A 15982-nucleotide genomic window follows, 5' to 3' on the forward strand; every position below is an offset into this window, starting at 1 on the left:
CTAGACCCGAGACTCCGCAGTCTTCTCCCTGATGGCAGCAGGCTGAAGAAGCTGTGTAGTGGGTGGGAGGGATCTCCTGCCAGACGGAGGGCTTTCCGCGTGAGGCGGGAGCTGTACAGGTCCTGAAGGGAGGGGAGAGAGGTGCCAACGATCTTCTCAGCTGCTCTCACGATGCGCTGGAGGGTCCTGCGGCAGGATGCTGTGCAGGCCCCGTACCACACGGTGAAACAGCTGGTCAGGATGCTCTCGATGGCCCCTCTGTAGAAAGTGGTCATGATGGGGGTGGGGGCTCCAGCTCTTCTCAGCTTGCGGAGAAAGTAGAGACGCTGGTTTGCCTTCCTGGCCAGTGATGCTGAGTTGGTGCTCCAGGAGAGGTCCTCTGTGACGTGCACACCCAGGAACTTGGTGCTGCTCACCCTCTCCACAGCAGTTCCGTTGATGGACAGAGGAGTGTGCAGTGTGTGAGTTCTCCTGAAGTCCACAACAATCTCCTTAGTCTTCTCTGTGTTCAGAGAGAGATTGTTGTGTTTGCACCAGGAGGCCAGGCGGCTCACCTCGCTCCTGTAGTGTGACTCATCGTTGTTGCTGATGAGACCCACCACCAGCGTGTCATCCGCAAACTTGACGAAGAGGTTGGAGGTGTGTTCTGGTGTGCAGTCGTGGGTCAGCAGAGTGAACAGGAGGGGGCTCAGTACACATCCTTGGGGAGCCCCTGTGTTCAGTGTGGTGATGCTGGATGTGTTGCTGCCAACCCGCACTGCCTGTGGTCTACCAGTCAGGAAGTCCAACAGCCAGTTGCACAGGGAAGTGCTCAGCCCCAGACTGTCCAGTTTGTGTATGAGCTGTTGGGGGATGATTGTGTTGAATGCTGAACTGAAGTCAACAAACAGCATTCTGACGTAGGTGTCTTTCTTGTCCAGGTGTGTGAGGGCTGAGTGGAGAACAGTGGAGATGGCATCATCGGTCGAGCGATTTGACCGATATGCAAACTGGTAGGGGTCCAGGGAGGAGGGGAGTGAAGACTTGATATGGTGCATGACTAGTCGTTCGAAGCACTTCATGAGGATGGGGGTGAGTGCAACCGGACGATAGTCGTTGAGACAGGATGGCGATGCCTTCTTAGGGACAGGGATGATGGTGGTGGCTTTGAAGCATGTGGGAACCACCGCCTGACTCAGAGAGGTGTTGTAGATGTCCGTATAAACCTCTGCGAGTTCCCAGGCACAGTCCTTCAGCACACGACCAGGAATGTTGTCAGGTCCAGGAGATTTTCGAGCATTGATCCTGCTGAATGCTCTCCTCACACTGTCTTGGGAGAGCGTTAGCACCTGGTCACCAGGAGGAGGGATGGATTTCTGGGCGGGTGTGTTGTTGAGTGGCTCGAACCTTGCGAAGAATCCATTCAGGTCGTTCAGCAGAGATGTGTCGCTGTTGCAGGTCTGTGGATGGGGTTTGTAGCCTGTGATAGACTGAATCCCTTGCCACAGGTTCCGTGTGTCTCTGCTGTCGCTGAAGCGTTGGGATATCTTCTTGGAGTACTGCCTCTTAGCTTTCCTGATGCCGCGGGACAGGTTGGCCCTGGCTGTCCTCAGGCCTGCCTGGTCTCCAGCTGTGAAGGCTGCATTTCTAGCCTTCAGGAGCTTGTGGACCTCTCCTGTCAGCCATGGCTTCTGATTAGCCCGAACAGTGATGGTCTTGAGGTCGGTTACATCATCAATGCACTTGGTGATGTAGGCAGACAGTTTCTGTGTACTCCTGAATGTCCGTGGAGTTGTTGTGGGTGGCAGCCTCTCTAAACATGTTCCAGTCTGTTGTGCTGAAACAGTCCTGAAGTGCCTCTGAGGAACCCTCTGGCCACACTCGTACCTGCTTCAGAACTGGTTTGGAGACTTTAACCAGTGGTCTGTAAGCTGGCATTAGCATAATGGTGAGGTGGTCAGACGCTCCGAGGTGGGGGAGGGGGGAGGCTCTGTAAGCCCCTCTTTTTGTAGTAAAGACCTGGTCCAAAGTGTTGTTTCCCCTGGTTGGAAAGTCTATGTGTTGAAAAAGTCCAGAAAACACACTCTTTGGGTCTGCATGGTTGAAATCTCCAGCCAGAATGAGAAAAGCATCTGGGTGTGCTGTCTGCTGCTCACTGATGTACTGGTACAGTTCATTCAGTGCTTCACTCCTCACGCTTTTGTTGGAGGTCGGAGGGATGTAAACAGCAGCGATCAGCACGGAGGAGAAATCTCTCGGTAGATAGAACGGACGGCATTTGATAATCATCAGTTCCACTACCGGTGAGCAGTGTTTACAGACCACAACAACGTTCCGACACCAAGCATCGCTGATGTAAACACAGAGTCCGCCGCCGCGGCTCTTACCTCCGTCAGCTAGCGCGCGGTCCGCCCGATAGCATGTTAGCCTCTCCAGCTGAACGGCATGGTCCGGGACGCTGTTGTTGAGCCAAGTTTCCGTGAAAATATAAACACAACAGTCTCTCACGGTCTTCTGAGTTGACTGAAGTAAGCGGATGTAGTCCAGTTTATTGTCCAACGATCTTACATTCGCCAAAAGCATGGTGGGGATAGCTGGCTTGTGTGGGCTAGCTGCTAGCCTCGCTCGGATACCTCCCCGCTTACCGCGCTTCTGCCGTCTCTCCCGCCGCCTGTGGCGCTTCCATTGTGGGCGAGCTGCAGCGGTGGGGGTCGGTGGGGGTGCGGGTGTCCGGAGCACGCCGCAGGCTCGCAGCTCTTCTCGGAGATCGCGGTTTAAATCCAAAAGTGAGTTTCTTCCAGCAGAAACTCACGGCTGTAGGTGCGTTTCAGGACGTGAACGCACGACAAAGACGTACAAAAACAGGACAAAAAACACGAAAGCTCTGTATCCTCGGGAGAGCGAGAAGCCGCAGCGTGTGCACGCGCCGCCATCTTATAAAGCATCAAACATATAAAACATGGAGTCAGATCAGAGGGGGTCAGAACTTATACTGGGACGGCTGTTAGACGGTCTTTCATGTGTGGGTTCTCCTGAATATTCAGTACTTTGTAATAAATACTTGGTTTGCTTTCAACTTCACTCCACCTGTCTGTGACTCTCTATCAAACGAACACGTAGGGGAGTTGTACCCCGGATGAGGGGTGGGTGTGGACCCATCTTTCATTTTCTTTTCTACAACACTACCATTTACCAAACGTAGCCTAAAAAGAAACACACTATTAATTAATAAAATTCATGCACAGGGGGCGTCCCTACTACTATTAATTTTATTTAAAATACATTGAACAGCATAAATATTAGACTAATAAAAGGCATGAGCACCAGCGGGAATGTCTGAAGAAGGTATATTGTAAATGTGTAATTAAAAAACTGAAGAGCTCAGGTTCAGGAGCTCGGATCTGCAGTGAATTGCTTGGGCGAGAGTTGACCATGGAGTCGGTTCCCACGCCGCGAGACACCTGCCGCGCACAGTTCTTCACGGAGCTTACCAACAATATAGACAAATACAGTCAATTCCAGTCTATGAATAAAGGAAACAAACATTTTACTTATGCAGGATAACTGTGTGTTATTGAAACCAGAACAAAACGTTATAATGCAACGTGGAACTGTTTAATTTTTTATTTCCAACACATATAACGTAAAGAAGTATAATTGTATAAATATACAGCTATACGAATGTATACTGTAAAAGTTAATGAAATAATACAAAATTAATGCAATGTGTGACAGTTGTCTATGAATGGCTCATATAAGAGCTGCTTTAAATATGTAACACTATATAAAATACAAAATAGCTGGTCTAAAATACTATTAATACAATGTTTTAAGATATTTAGTAAATGGTACGTGATACGTAAATTTTGGTGTGATGTTGGTGATCAGCACCCAAAAATCTATAAGAAACACCTAACAGTGTTCAAGAAGCAAAAAAAATGTTGTGCGGTGTAATTTATTCCAATATGTTTCCTAAAATTATTCTGTTTCTATATCTAATAAAATAGCCTGCATATCTGCTTATTGTCAAATCACAGTGTCCTAAACACGCCACAAGCTTCAAATAAAAAACTATAATAATTAAAAAATTGTTAAAGCTATATTTTCTGAGTTCTGTGTTTGTTTGTTTTTTGATACAAGTCTAAAATATAGATTAAATCTATCAAAAATGTAATAATGATGTAACCAGATTTAAGAAGGGGTGCATTTCCTTGGAGGCTGGCTGAATGTTATTGAGAAATGAATTTCCACATTGCATCATAACTTCGTTTTAATCTGGTTTTAATAACACAGTTATCCTGCATCAGTAAAATGTTTGTTTCCTTTATTCATGACTGGAATTAACTGTATTTGTCTATATTGTTGGTAAATAAGCTCCGTGAAGAACTGCGCGCGCGGCAGGTGTCTCGCGGCGTGGGAACCGACTCCATGGTCAACTCTCCCCCACGCGCTGTGGAGATTCCGCCACCACGGCAAAATCTGCACACTGTACATCTAACTGTAACACTAGTGCATTATTATCAGAAGAGGTTATAAAGGTACATAACTGATTATCTTCACTGCACCCCTGTAACAGATCAAGAGAGAAAAATGATCCTTTCCCTCCGAGCTTCTTGTTTTATTGCGCATAAAAATCATTCACTCGAATTACAGAAGTCGTGAGAACGAATTAAAGAAATTGTGAGCACGAATTGCTATATCGTTCACTCGATTTAATTATTTTTTTTTTTATACACGGCCCCTCCCGGGCTCCGTAGGAGGGAACGGAGACCCTGCTCTTTTTACCCGCACTTCTCTTAAAGGGGCAGCGCCGTTTTTAAATGTTTTTAACATTTCTCTTTTTTTTCTGCCTTGACATTTTTGAACATTTGTGAACGAAAACTATGAACTATTTATCATGATGCAGATTTATATGCAATAAAATAAAATAAAATAAAAAATAAATAAATCAATCAATATTTTAGGAATCTTTTTTACACCCGTTACATTAGCTTAGTCATACATAACCAAATAATACCCGGTAGTATAAAAGCTATAAACATTGCTTGAGTGGCACCACAAGGGTGCAGCAGTGTGTCGTATAAAATCAGTTACAAAAGTCATGAATTTTATCAACACCGCCATACAATTATTAAGGATAACTGTACAAGGCTTCAGTGATGCACCTTTAATTATCTGGAAAATCTGCAGTCTAAAAAGACAACAGTTACTTTAGAAGAACACTAAATGATCATCATCGTGTTTAATGAAGATCTTAACAGCTGCACACTTTAATCTGACCACTGGTGATGACTGAAGATGCGCTGCACACTCACATAACACGGAAGTCCTGACTTTCATCCACTTTTAGCACAGACAGCTCTGATGACACTGTGATCATCTTCTCTCAGCTCCACATGCAGATCAGACGGACTCTCTCTCTCTCTGCGTTTGAGACTGGATTCAGGCAGAATGAAGACGGTTTTGGTATTGATTCTTCTGTTCTTTAAAGTCGGAGTTTACTCGTTAACGGAGAACAACTTTAATGGAGATATCAGGAACTTTGCTGTTGGAAACGGGAAAGTGTTTGTTGTGACCGACTCTCATATCATCCAGATGAAGCACGATCTAGTAGTGGAGGAAAGCAGAGACATCTCTAACCTCACACACCCAAACACAGTTACTATTTTACTGCCTTTCCACACGAATAAGACCCTGATCACCTGCGGAACTTTTGGATGTGGCTACTGTGAAGTTCTCGATTCCAACAATATATCCACAAGTATCTACTGGGAGAACGTTTTGGCTGGACCGTTTGTGGACGAATCTTCTGTTGCTTTTTTAGTAGATTTTAATCAAGGAGAGACAGAAACAGGTACATATATGCTGGTTGCCAGAAAAAAGGAAGACACGGTTATTCAGAACCCTCAACATAAGTGTGCACACAATGGAGGTGTAACACTGTGGAATACTCTGCACTCTCAACACGGAGGCATCTTTTCTAAAACACAATCCGAATCAACCGATACCAACATTTTTCTAAGTGGTGATGTTGAATGGGTTGACGGCTTCCAGACATCTTCTTCCTCTCACTCGTACCTGCTGGTGAATAATCAGTCTTTAACAGCTCCAGCAGTGATAGTGTTAAAGATGGAGAACAGCAACAGTAAATCAGATATGATCAAATCTCTCCAAGGATCAGAGTTACAGTGCTGTGATGATAAACCCCGTCGGAGACTTCTGTCGTCCTCCGGCGTTAACTCCTCTGGATCTCCTTTTTACTGGGTGGGAGTTTTTACTGCGCATGAAGACCCAGAGAACACTGTATTGGCGATTTACGATTTTAGCCAAATCCCTAACCAAGTGCCTTCACAATTCTCCTGTTCACCAGCGTGCAAAACTATGGTCAGCAACAAATTACTCCAATATATATATATAAATATTTATAATATTATAATAGAATTGTAGAATCGCAATAAATGGATAAAATGTGACATTATTTTACGTCATGATGTTTTTGTCTTTGAAAAAGGGAGATGCTGTTTTGACTCCTCGTGCTGTGGTGTTAAATCACACTTCAATGACATCTGTAGCGGCAGAGAAGAAAGGATCCTGGATTGTGATTTACATCGGAACTAGAAATGGACAACTAATGAAGGTCTGTCTTTAAATCCACTATCACTCAACCTAAACAAAATAAAGTTACAAAGTTCACCCTTTTCTTACTCTTTATGGACAGAAAAGTAGCAAAGCATGCTTCACTGTGTAGCAGTATCTTTACGATATCATGATTTTGAGGTCACTTATTTCATTCTAAACTGACACTTCTTGTCGTAGTTCTTGTAAAACACACTTTCTTAAAAGTATTTTCAGTGCATAATACACTGGGTACAGGGATCTGCCAAATGCAAGTAACACAAATAAATGTCTACTTTTATTTTAGCTGAGTAAACGTTTGCTTTGTTAATTTAATGTTTTCACTAGTTGCCAGATATTTATGGAGTGAATTTTGTGCCAAAGGTTTTACACAAAAAAATAAAATTCGCAATCAAAAGGAGAAATTGTAAGTTGCAAATTCAAAAGAGAAAAAATAAATAGCAATTTTTTTTTATACTTGTTATCCTTTGCAGTTATTTGAAAACTATTTCAGTTTGGATTTTGCCAGTCTTTTTTCCTTTAATTTTGTGTTTGTGAATTTTCTGTGGATTTTTTTGGGATATTTATGTTCTGTTCAGTTTTCTCTGGTGGGAGGGGCTTAGAAAAAGGCGTTTCCCTTGAATCTCCGTTGGTCAGCTGGTTTTGGACTGACTGCTGGTACCCTGAACCCTCCACTGAGACTGACCACGCCCACCCCGACAGCTTCAAACGTTCTTCCAAACAAGAGGAGCAAACAGGTTTCAATGCACAACAGCAGCAGCAGATACTTTTTCCAGTTAAATTTCATACAAATGTTATGTTTAATGTTATATTTATTCTCTATTCTTTATTCGCTAGGTGTGCTTAATATTCATGTGCAAAGTATGATAGTTAACTAGTCAGTGTGCTAGTGAGTTAGCTAGTTACCTAGTCAGTAAACTAGTGAGTTACCTAGTCAGTGAAATAGTGAGTTATCTAGTTACCAAGTCAGTGAACCACTGAGTCACCTATCAGTAAGTGTTACACCTTAGCCCATGTCTGTCTTCTGTTTCTCCCTTATTTTGTCTCTTGTTCCAGAAGCTAGCTCCGGTCCGGTTTCCACAGCCTCGCCCACTGCTGAATCTGCGGCTCCAGTCCGGGTCTTGGCGGCAGCCGCACTCTCAGCTCCCGCTGAAGAGGCTTCTTCGCCAGCGGTGCCAGCCGCTTCCAAGCCCGCGGTGGCAGCGGCCTCCACGTCAGCGGTGCCTGCCGCGCTCACGCCAGCAGGACCCACCGCCTCTGTATCAGTGCTGTCCGCGGCTCCGGCCGCTTCTGTATCAGCGCTGCCCGCGGCTCCGGCCGCCTCTGTATCAGCGCTGCCCGCGGCTCTGTGCCCGCGGCTCCGGCTGCCTCTGACTCTGTGCCCGCGGCTCCGGCCGCCTCTGACTCTGTGCCCGCTGCCACCCCAGTTCATGTGCCTGGGCCACCCGCCTCTGCTCCTGTGCCTACTCCCAGGTCACGAGCTCCTAGACCCGCCGCGCCTGCTCAAGCTGCACCCGCCGCGCCTGCTCAAGCTGCACCCGCCGCGCCTGCTCAAGCTGCACCCGCCGCGCCTGCTCAAGCTGCACCCGCAGCACCTGCTCAAGCTGCACCCGCTGCCCCAGCTCAAGCACCAGCAGCACCCGCTGCCCCAGCTCCAGCACCAGCAGCTCCTACTGCCCCAGCTCCAGCACCAGCAGCTCCCGCTGCTACAGCCTCAGCTCCAGCACCAGCAGCTCCCGCTGCTACAGCCTCAGCTCCAGCACCAGCAGTGCCTGCCACCCACGTGGTACCCACTGCCTTTGACCCTGTGCTCACGGCTCCGGCCGTCTCTGATCCTGTGCCCACTCCTAGAACTTTGTACACCCCGAAGCCAACTCCCAGAACAATGTTTGGTCCCAAGCCCCGTGTTTCCAGGCCTGCCCCGAGGCCTCCTGACTTTGCCCCAGTACTGTGCCCAGGCTGTCCTCACAGACTTTTGTTAGTCCTGGGCACCCTCCTGTGTTTCTGGTCCCTGTGTCTCTCCCTGTTTCGGTCCCTGTCTCAGTTTGTGTCCCTGTACCCATCTCAGTCTCTGTTTCTGTTCCTGTCCCCGTCACTGTGTTTGTGTCCGTCCCTGTAAATGTATTTGTTCCAGTTCCCCTGTCCAGTTTTGTCCAGCCCCCTGTCCAGTCTCAGCCCCGTGTCCAGCCTCCTGTCCAGCCCTGTGTCCTGTCCCCTGTCCAGTCCCAGTCTCCGTTCCCTGTCCAGTCTCCGTTTCCTGTTCGGTCCCCTGTCCAGTCCCAGTCTCTGTTCCCTGTCCAGTCTCCGTCTCCTGTTCGGTCCCCTGTCCAGTCCCAGTCTCCGTTCCCTGTCCAGTCTCCGTCTCCTGTTCGGTCCCCTGTCCAGTCCCAGTCTCCGTCCCCTGTCCAGTCTCTGTCTCCTGTCCAGTCTACATTCCAGTCTCTGTCCCATGTCAAGTTCCCTGCCCGGTCTCCGTCTCCTGTCCAGTTTCCATTCCCTGTCCAGTCCTCTGTCCAGTCTCCGTTCGTGTCCCCTGTCCAGTCCCTGTTCCCTCTCTCTCGGCACCTCTGGTAGTGGCGCCGTTGAGGGGGGGTTATGTTACACCTTAGCCCATGTCTGTCTTCTGTTTCTCCCTTATTTTGTCTCTTGTGATCCTGCCCCTCTGTTTACCTGTCATGTTTCCCAGCCATGTGCTATTGTTGTGTTTTGTACCTGTCTCCACCCTAGCTCCGCCCCAGTTAGTGTTCTCACCTGTGTCCTGTCTGTTACCCCGCCCCCTCGTCATCCAAGCCCAGGTGTTTCTCACTCTCCTCTTGTATTTAAGCCCCTCTGTTAGAATGTTCAGTGTCGAGTCTTTTGTATCTTTTGTATCTTTGTATCTTTTGTATCTTTGTATCTTTTGTATCCTTAGTCCGTATGTATCCGTGCTGCCATATGTATCCTAGTCTTAGTTTCTTAGTCTGAGTTTCTTAGTTGGATTTGTCCTAGCCTTGTTCTTTGTAAGTTTTTTGCGTTACCCGTGTTTTGTTTACTGTTTTATTTTATCTTGTTTGTTTAATAAATAATATATTGCACTTACTTCCATCCCTCCCTCCTTCGTAACAGTAAGCTTGGGCGTCAGTGAGTTACCAAGTCAGTGAGTTAGCTAGTTACCTAATTTGCCCATGGATATTTAGCACCAGGCTAACGTGAGCTTTTTTAATGGAGTGAAACACTTGCTTAGAGAATAAATTGTCGCTGTCCAATGAAAAACCCTTATCTTCAAAACAGCAGTTTTACAGGAGAGAGAACAAACCTTGTAAACTTTCAATGGAAGTCAATGTAAAAAGGATTTATTTCAGGTCATTTTGAAGAGTTTCTATTGGCCCGTTCATCAAGACGTTTTGTCACAGTGTAAGGGACAGTTTGTCTGTTCAAATTATGTGGTAAACTACTGTAAATCGGCAAAAATTGAGTTTTTATAGGACAGCGACGAAATATTAACATTTCTTTGAAATTTAATTAAACATTTTTCTGCTGCTGTTGTGCACTGGAACCTGTTCACTCCCATGTTTGGAAGAAGTTGGAAGCTGGCGGGGAGGGCGTGGTCAGTCTCAGACAAAGGTTTAGGGTACCAGCAGTCAGTCCAAAACCAGCTGACCAATGGAAAACTGTGCCAAAACTCAGAAGCAAAAAACTGAAGCAAGAAGCAAACGAGATATTCTAGAAACAAAAGTCTTTAGCAGAAAAATCCACAGAAAATTCACAAAAACCCAAACATAAAAGTGAAGACTGGCAAAATCTCGACTGAAATCATTTTCAAATAATAAATGCAAAGAATAATAATGTAACCAAGTATACATAAACATATGTATTTGCTATATATAAATATATTTCTTTTTTGAATTTGCCACAAACATATTTATTTTTAAGTTGTGTAAAACTTTTGGGACAAAATGTACTCTATAGATAATTACTACATAATATATTTCTGTCTCTGCAGATGGTGCTGGATAAGGATATGACATCTAGCTGTGTGACAGTGCTGTATAAATCTGATGACGATAGGATGGTGTTTTCCAGAATGCAGTTTGACCAAGTGGATCGTAAACACATCTACATAGCTTTGAAAAATCAAGTGAGCTTTTATATTTTTTATAAAAGAATCGAGCTTCTGTACAGTGATTTTGCCAATTCACCATCTAGTGTCATAACCATACATGTATAAAGTAGTAGACATCCAGACATCCAGTAAAAGTACAAGTAGTCTGTCAAAAAAGTGACTTGAGTAGAGTTCTTTAAGCATCATACTTAAGTAAATGTATTAAAGTATTCATTTTGTTTTGTACTTAAGTATTGTAAGTAGTTTATTCTAAAATATATTCTAATATTCTAAATACTCAAATATATTCGGAGCCCATAAGGGGGCCGTGGATAAAAAAATAATTAAATCGAGTGAACGATATAGCAGTTTGTGCTCACGTTTTCTTAAATTCGAGTGAACGATTTGCAATTCGTGCTCATGATTTCTTTAATTCGTGCTAACGATTTCTGTAATTCGAGTGAACGATTTCTGTAATTCGTGCTCACGATTTCTGTAATTTGAGTGAATGATTTTTATGCGCACTAAGACAAGAAGCTCGGAGGGAAAGGATAATTTTTCTCTCTTGATCTGTTACAGGGGTGCGGTGAAGATAATCAGTTATGTACCTTTATAACCTCTTCTGACAATAATGCACTAGTGTTACAGTTAGATGTACAGTGTGCAGATTTTGCCGTGGTGGCGGAATCTCCACAGCGCGTGGGGGAGAGTTGACCATGGAGTCGGTTCCCACGCCGCGAGACACCTGCCGCGCGCGCAGTTCTTCACAGAGCTTATTTACCAACAATGTAGACAAATACAGTTAATTCAAGTCATGAATAAAGGAAACAAATATTTTACTAATGCAGAATAACTGTGTGTTATTAAAACCAGATCAAAACAAAGTTATAATGCAATGTGCAACTTATTACTTTTTCAATAACATTCAGCCAGCCTCCCAGGAAATGCACACCTTCTTAAATTTAGTTACATCATTATTACTTTTATGATAGATTTCCTCTATATTTTAATAATTTGTACAAAAAAAATAAACACGTGATTCAGAAAATATACCTTTAACAAGTTTATAATTATTATATATTTTTATTTGAAGCTTGTGGTATGTTTCTGGGCAGGACACTGTGATTTGACAATATGCAGATATTCAGGAAATTTTATCAGATATAGAAACAGAATAATTTTAGGAAACATATTGGAATAAATGATCAAATTGATCCAAATTATTATATGAAATGGCCATTTACTAAATATCTTAAAACATTGTATTAATAGTATTTTAGACCAGCTATTTTGATTTTATATAGTGTTACATATTTAAAGCAGCTCTTATATGAGCCATTCATAGACAACTATCACACATTGCATTCATTTTGTATTATCTTTATTTCCTTTTACAGTGTACATTTGGTCTTATAGCTGTATTTTTATAAAATTATACTTCTTTACGTTATATTATTGTTGAAAATAAGAAATTAAAAAACAGTTCCACATTGCATCATAACTTCGTTTTGATCTGGTTTAATAACACACAGTTATCCTGCATCAGTAAAATGTTTGTTTCCTTTATTCATAGACTGGAATTGACTGTATTTGTCTATATTGTTGGTAAATAAGCTCTGTGAAGAACTGCGCGCGCGGCAGGTGTCTCGCGGCCGGGGAACCGACGTCACGATCAACTCTCCCCCACCCCTGTACATACCTGTCAAGTCTCCCGTTTTGGCCGGGAAACTACCGTATTTTACTCCTCTTTCCCGCCCTCCTCCCGTATTAGTATTTTCCCGTAAATTTCCCGTATTATACTAGCTAAAAAAATATATAGGCCACAGGCGACAATGCACTGACCGCTGTGTGTCTCTTAACCAATCGTGGTGCCGGTTCAAGGAGGAAGTCCCGCCTTTCAGGAGAAACAGCCAATCAGCTAGCTGGTTTTGCGGAGCGCAGTTTAGTGTGCGGGAAGCCCCGCCCCTCCCCTCGCTGTGAGTTCAGGCAGCTAGTCGGAGCAGCTGTCGTTAAAACTAATCTGGATATACGGAGATTTTTCTAAAAGAAAGGTAATCAACCATGTAAACTGTGATGAGATTGTTTCTGATAGCTGGTTAAAAAGACTCTTCTCTGAATCAAAACATAAATTAAACCCACTGTGTGTTTAATAAAATACAGCTTGTGACTCAGTTAGCTTAACTTTAGAATTAGCTAGATAGATATTCAGGGTTTGAGAAAAATCTACATATATATATAATGCCCTGCCCTGATGTGCCTGATCAGCCAATAACTATCATTTCCAAACTCTATTAGTTCAGGGCTAGTTTTAGGGTTTGTTAGAATTTGTTTAAATCTCAAGTATTGTGGTAATGTATTATAATGTAATGTAATGTATTATTTAGAAGGGGTAGAAGAGATGGTTGAGCTGGAGAGAGAGAAAATGTGGAGAGGGCTGAAATTAACTGAACTGATCAGGAGTGGACTGAACGATAGAAAGAAGTATTAATGAAAGATTATTAATTGTGTAGGCCCCTTAGGACTATTATTTACTTATGGAATATATCTGATCCATGTCCTTTTTGTAAATTTGTGCACCCTTCAATTTCAATTTTAAATCTATTAAATAAAAAAAAAATATATAAAAAAAAAAAAAAAAAAAAAAAAAAAAATATATATATATATATATATATATATATATATATATATATATATATATATATATATATATTTCCCCTCGTTTGGGCTGTTGGGGCGGCGGAAAAAATCCCATATTTTTAAGTCCAAAACTTGACAGGTATGCCCCTGTAACAGATCAAGAGAGAAAAATGATCCTTTCCCTCTGAGCTTCTTGTCTTAGTGCGCATTAAAAAACCTTCACTAGAATTACAGAAAGCCTGAGCACGAATTACAGAAATCGTTCACTCGAATTACACAAATTAAAGAAAACGTGAGCATGAACTGCTATTTCGTTCACTAGATCCCGGGCTCCATACAATACTAAAAGTAAAAGTACAAGTATTGTGTTGCGTACACGTATCAGATTGTAAAATTCAGGATCATAAATTGGATTCAGTGTCAAGTGAACCAGTAAAAGTGCAATGGTTTTTGGTGAAAAGAAGTTATTTGACTGTATTAAATATCTTAGAGATGTTGTCATAGATTAACTCTTTATGATGCCTGTTAATTGTTAATAAGTAATAATAAGTAGCGAGTAATGTGTAACTCGTAATAATGTTACCATAACAATTGTAGTAACTTAATGGCTTCTAATATACACATTATTCTAATATATATTGTTTTATTTGTGTGTGTTTTGTAGATAAGGCGGGTTGCAGTGACGTGTGATGTGTATAAAACCTTGAGAGACTGCATGGCCTCACAAGACCCTTTGTGTGGGTGGTGTGTGTCAACAAGCATGTAAGTTTCTCATCAATTCCTGCTTATCTCTTATATTCAACACTGAATTACTGATTTATTAGGAGAGACAATTAATCGTGTTCTGAACTCATTAACTCATTTATTCCTTATTCTTCAAATCACATTACGTAAAATACTACATGGATATGCCCTATTGTGTGCATCTTACATGAATTATATTCTAAAATATCTCAGTGCATTAAAGCATACCCACCATATCATTTGACATTTGACAAACTATCATTTGTCACTATAGGTGCTCCACCAATGATGAGTGTTCAGACTCTTCTTGGATCTCCATTCCTGAAGATTCTTTTCAGAAAAACCTGATCACATTTCACACAAGAGAAAGATCCACAAACGTAAAATATTTTTTCGGGGGTGAAAGGGGTTATAAAAATATTTATAGAATAGGTTGTGTTGATATCTTGAACTATATTTTTTTTCTCTCGAAAAGGTCACTCTAAAGCTCCATTTGAATTCGAAAGGCACACATAATCCTACCTTTACCTGCACCTTCAAGGTAGGAGATAGGAATTTGTGCCACTCAACTGCAGTCTTCCCCAGCTGCTCCTGCAGTTTCTCCAGTAAGCGTCTACCTGCTAATGGTAAGTTTATTTCCATGTATGCTGTGGAACAATGTGTCAGGTTAAATATTTCAACCAGGTAGATATTACAAATGACAAAATACATACAATATTCTGTGCTAAAAAACACATACAACAATGCTGTGCTAGCTAGAATCACAGGGGCGGGGGCATATAGCAATAGCATATAACAAAAGAAAAAATGCACTTCCCGGCTCTGAGTTAAACTGTACATACCTAGAACAATAAGTGAAAAAAAATGTTTTAAATTTCCCTGGCCATTTATTAAATATACATTGGGTGGCATCTCCCTCTAGCCTCCCACAGAGAGTCCTGGTGTGAAATGTGTAGGTGCTCCTTTTAACTGTTTCAAATCACTGGTGTCACAATTATTAAAACAGAGATGTGGGGTGAACCACAAAGCATGCTAACTCAACTATAAGCCTTGTTCAGTTATTATAGCAGTGTTTTCTGTCTGTTCAGTTACAGCTACTGTCTCTATTGGAAATCAGATACTCACTGAGAGTCTGAAACTGAGGAGCTGCCCAAATATTACAGAACATTCACCATATGCTCAGTAAGATATTTTTACATTACTAGTTCTGTGCTCTTTGCTACCTGTATAAACCGTTGATTAAATAGATTTAATTGTAAATACAGTATATCTTATATTAACAATAACTGATTTCTCCAAAAAAGGAGAAATTGTTGACATGTATATATGTTTTTTGTTGAAAAGGCTCATTTAAAACTGAAGATTTGAAGTATAGGCTGATATAAAGGATTATTCTTTGAACTTTACAATGAAAACTATATAACTATGTAACAATTTAAGCATACAAACAGCAATATCTTCACCAGTACTGTTTCTGTGTAACTGTTCTACTTCTGCTTAGAATAATTCTTTCAAAACCTAAACCAGGAAGGATCTTGTTGGTGAAATCATGCAATGTATTCATATTGAACAATGTTTTTTTGCAGGTGTGTAGCGTGTGTCTCTGCAGGCTGTGATTACAGTAATAAGAAGTGCAACTGGATTTCTGGCTCTGACAGCAATCTCACCTTCAATGTTTGTTGACTTAATTTTTTTTTAGCAAATCAATAAAATTATGTGAACTGTTTTAGACCATTTTTCACTCTCCCCCTCTGTAGGATGCATGTCAAGGATTATCTTCTGGAGAGAATGCAGTAAGTGACCTATAGAACTGTCACACACTGTATTAGTGGAAATAAGATCTGTAATGGGGAATTAGACAGTTTAAAAAAGGAACTGCAGATGATTTTTTTTCTTTTTTTATTT

At 42.2% G+C, this 15982-nt stretch overlaps 2 protein-coding genes across 11 annotated transcripts in view; both read left to right on the forward strand.

Annotated features, from left to right (window-relative positions):
- The window catches only part of plxnc1 (plexin C1), a 72610-nt gene that overhangs the window by 22686 nt on the left and 33942 nt on the right, over window positions 1–15982 (forward strand). The window contains exons 1-9 of one of the 10 annotated variants that reach the window (XM_049474288.1): window positions 5272–6363; window positions 6491–6616; window positions 10598–10732; window positions 13998–14095; window positions 14352–14457; window positions 14553–14703; window positions 15166–15259; window positions 15664–15751; window positions 15835–15870. The exons of 4 other annotated variants lie outside the window; for them this stretch is intronic. In XM_049474288.1, coding sequence (XP_049330245.1) covers window positions 5431–6363; window positions 6491–6616; window positions 10598–10732; window positions 13998–14095; window positions 14352–14457; window positions 14553–14703; window positions 15166–15259; window positions 15664–15751; window positions 15835–15870 — 1767 coding nt within the window. In that variant the 5' untranslated portion in view covers window positions 5272–5430. Of the gene's footprint in view, window positions 1–5271; window positions 6364–6490; window positions 6617–10597; window positions 10733–13997; window positions 14096–14351; window positions 14458–14552; window positions 14704–15165; window positions 15260–15663; window positions 15752–15834; window positions 15871–15982 lie in introns of those variants that run through there. 5 more of the 10 variants (XM_049474287.1, XM_049474286.1, XM_049474285.1 and 2 more) reach the window with 5 other exon arrangements.
- On the forward strand, window positions 6701–9693 carry LOC125798967 (uncharacterized). The gene is made up of 2 exons (XM_049474299.1): window positions 6701–7352; window positions 7672–9693. The coding sequence occupies exons 1-2, from the start codon at window positions 7181–7183 to the stop codon at window positions 8595–8597; spliced, it is 1098 nt and encodes a 365-aa protein (XP_049330256.1). The 5' UTR covers window positions 6701–7180; the 3' UTR covers window positions 8598–9693.

Source organism: Astyanax mexicanus, chromosome 2, assembly GCF_023375975.1.
Source record: "Astyanax mexicanus isolate ESR-SI-001 chromosome 2, AstMex3_surface, whole genome shotgun sequence".
NCBI lineage: Eukaryota > Metazoa > Chordata > Actinopteri > Characiformes > Acestrorhamphidae > Astyanax > Astyanax mexicanus.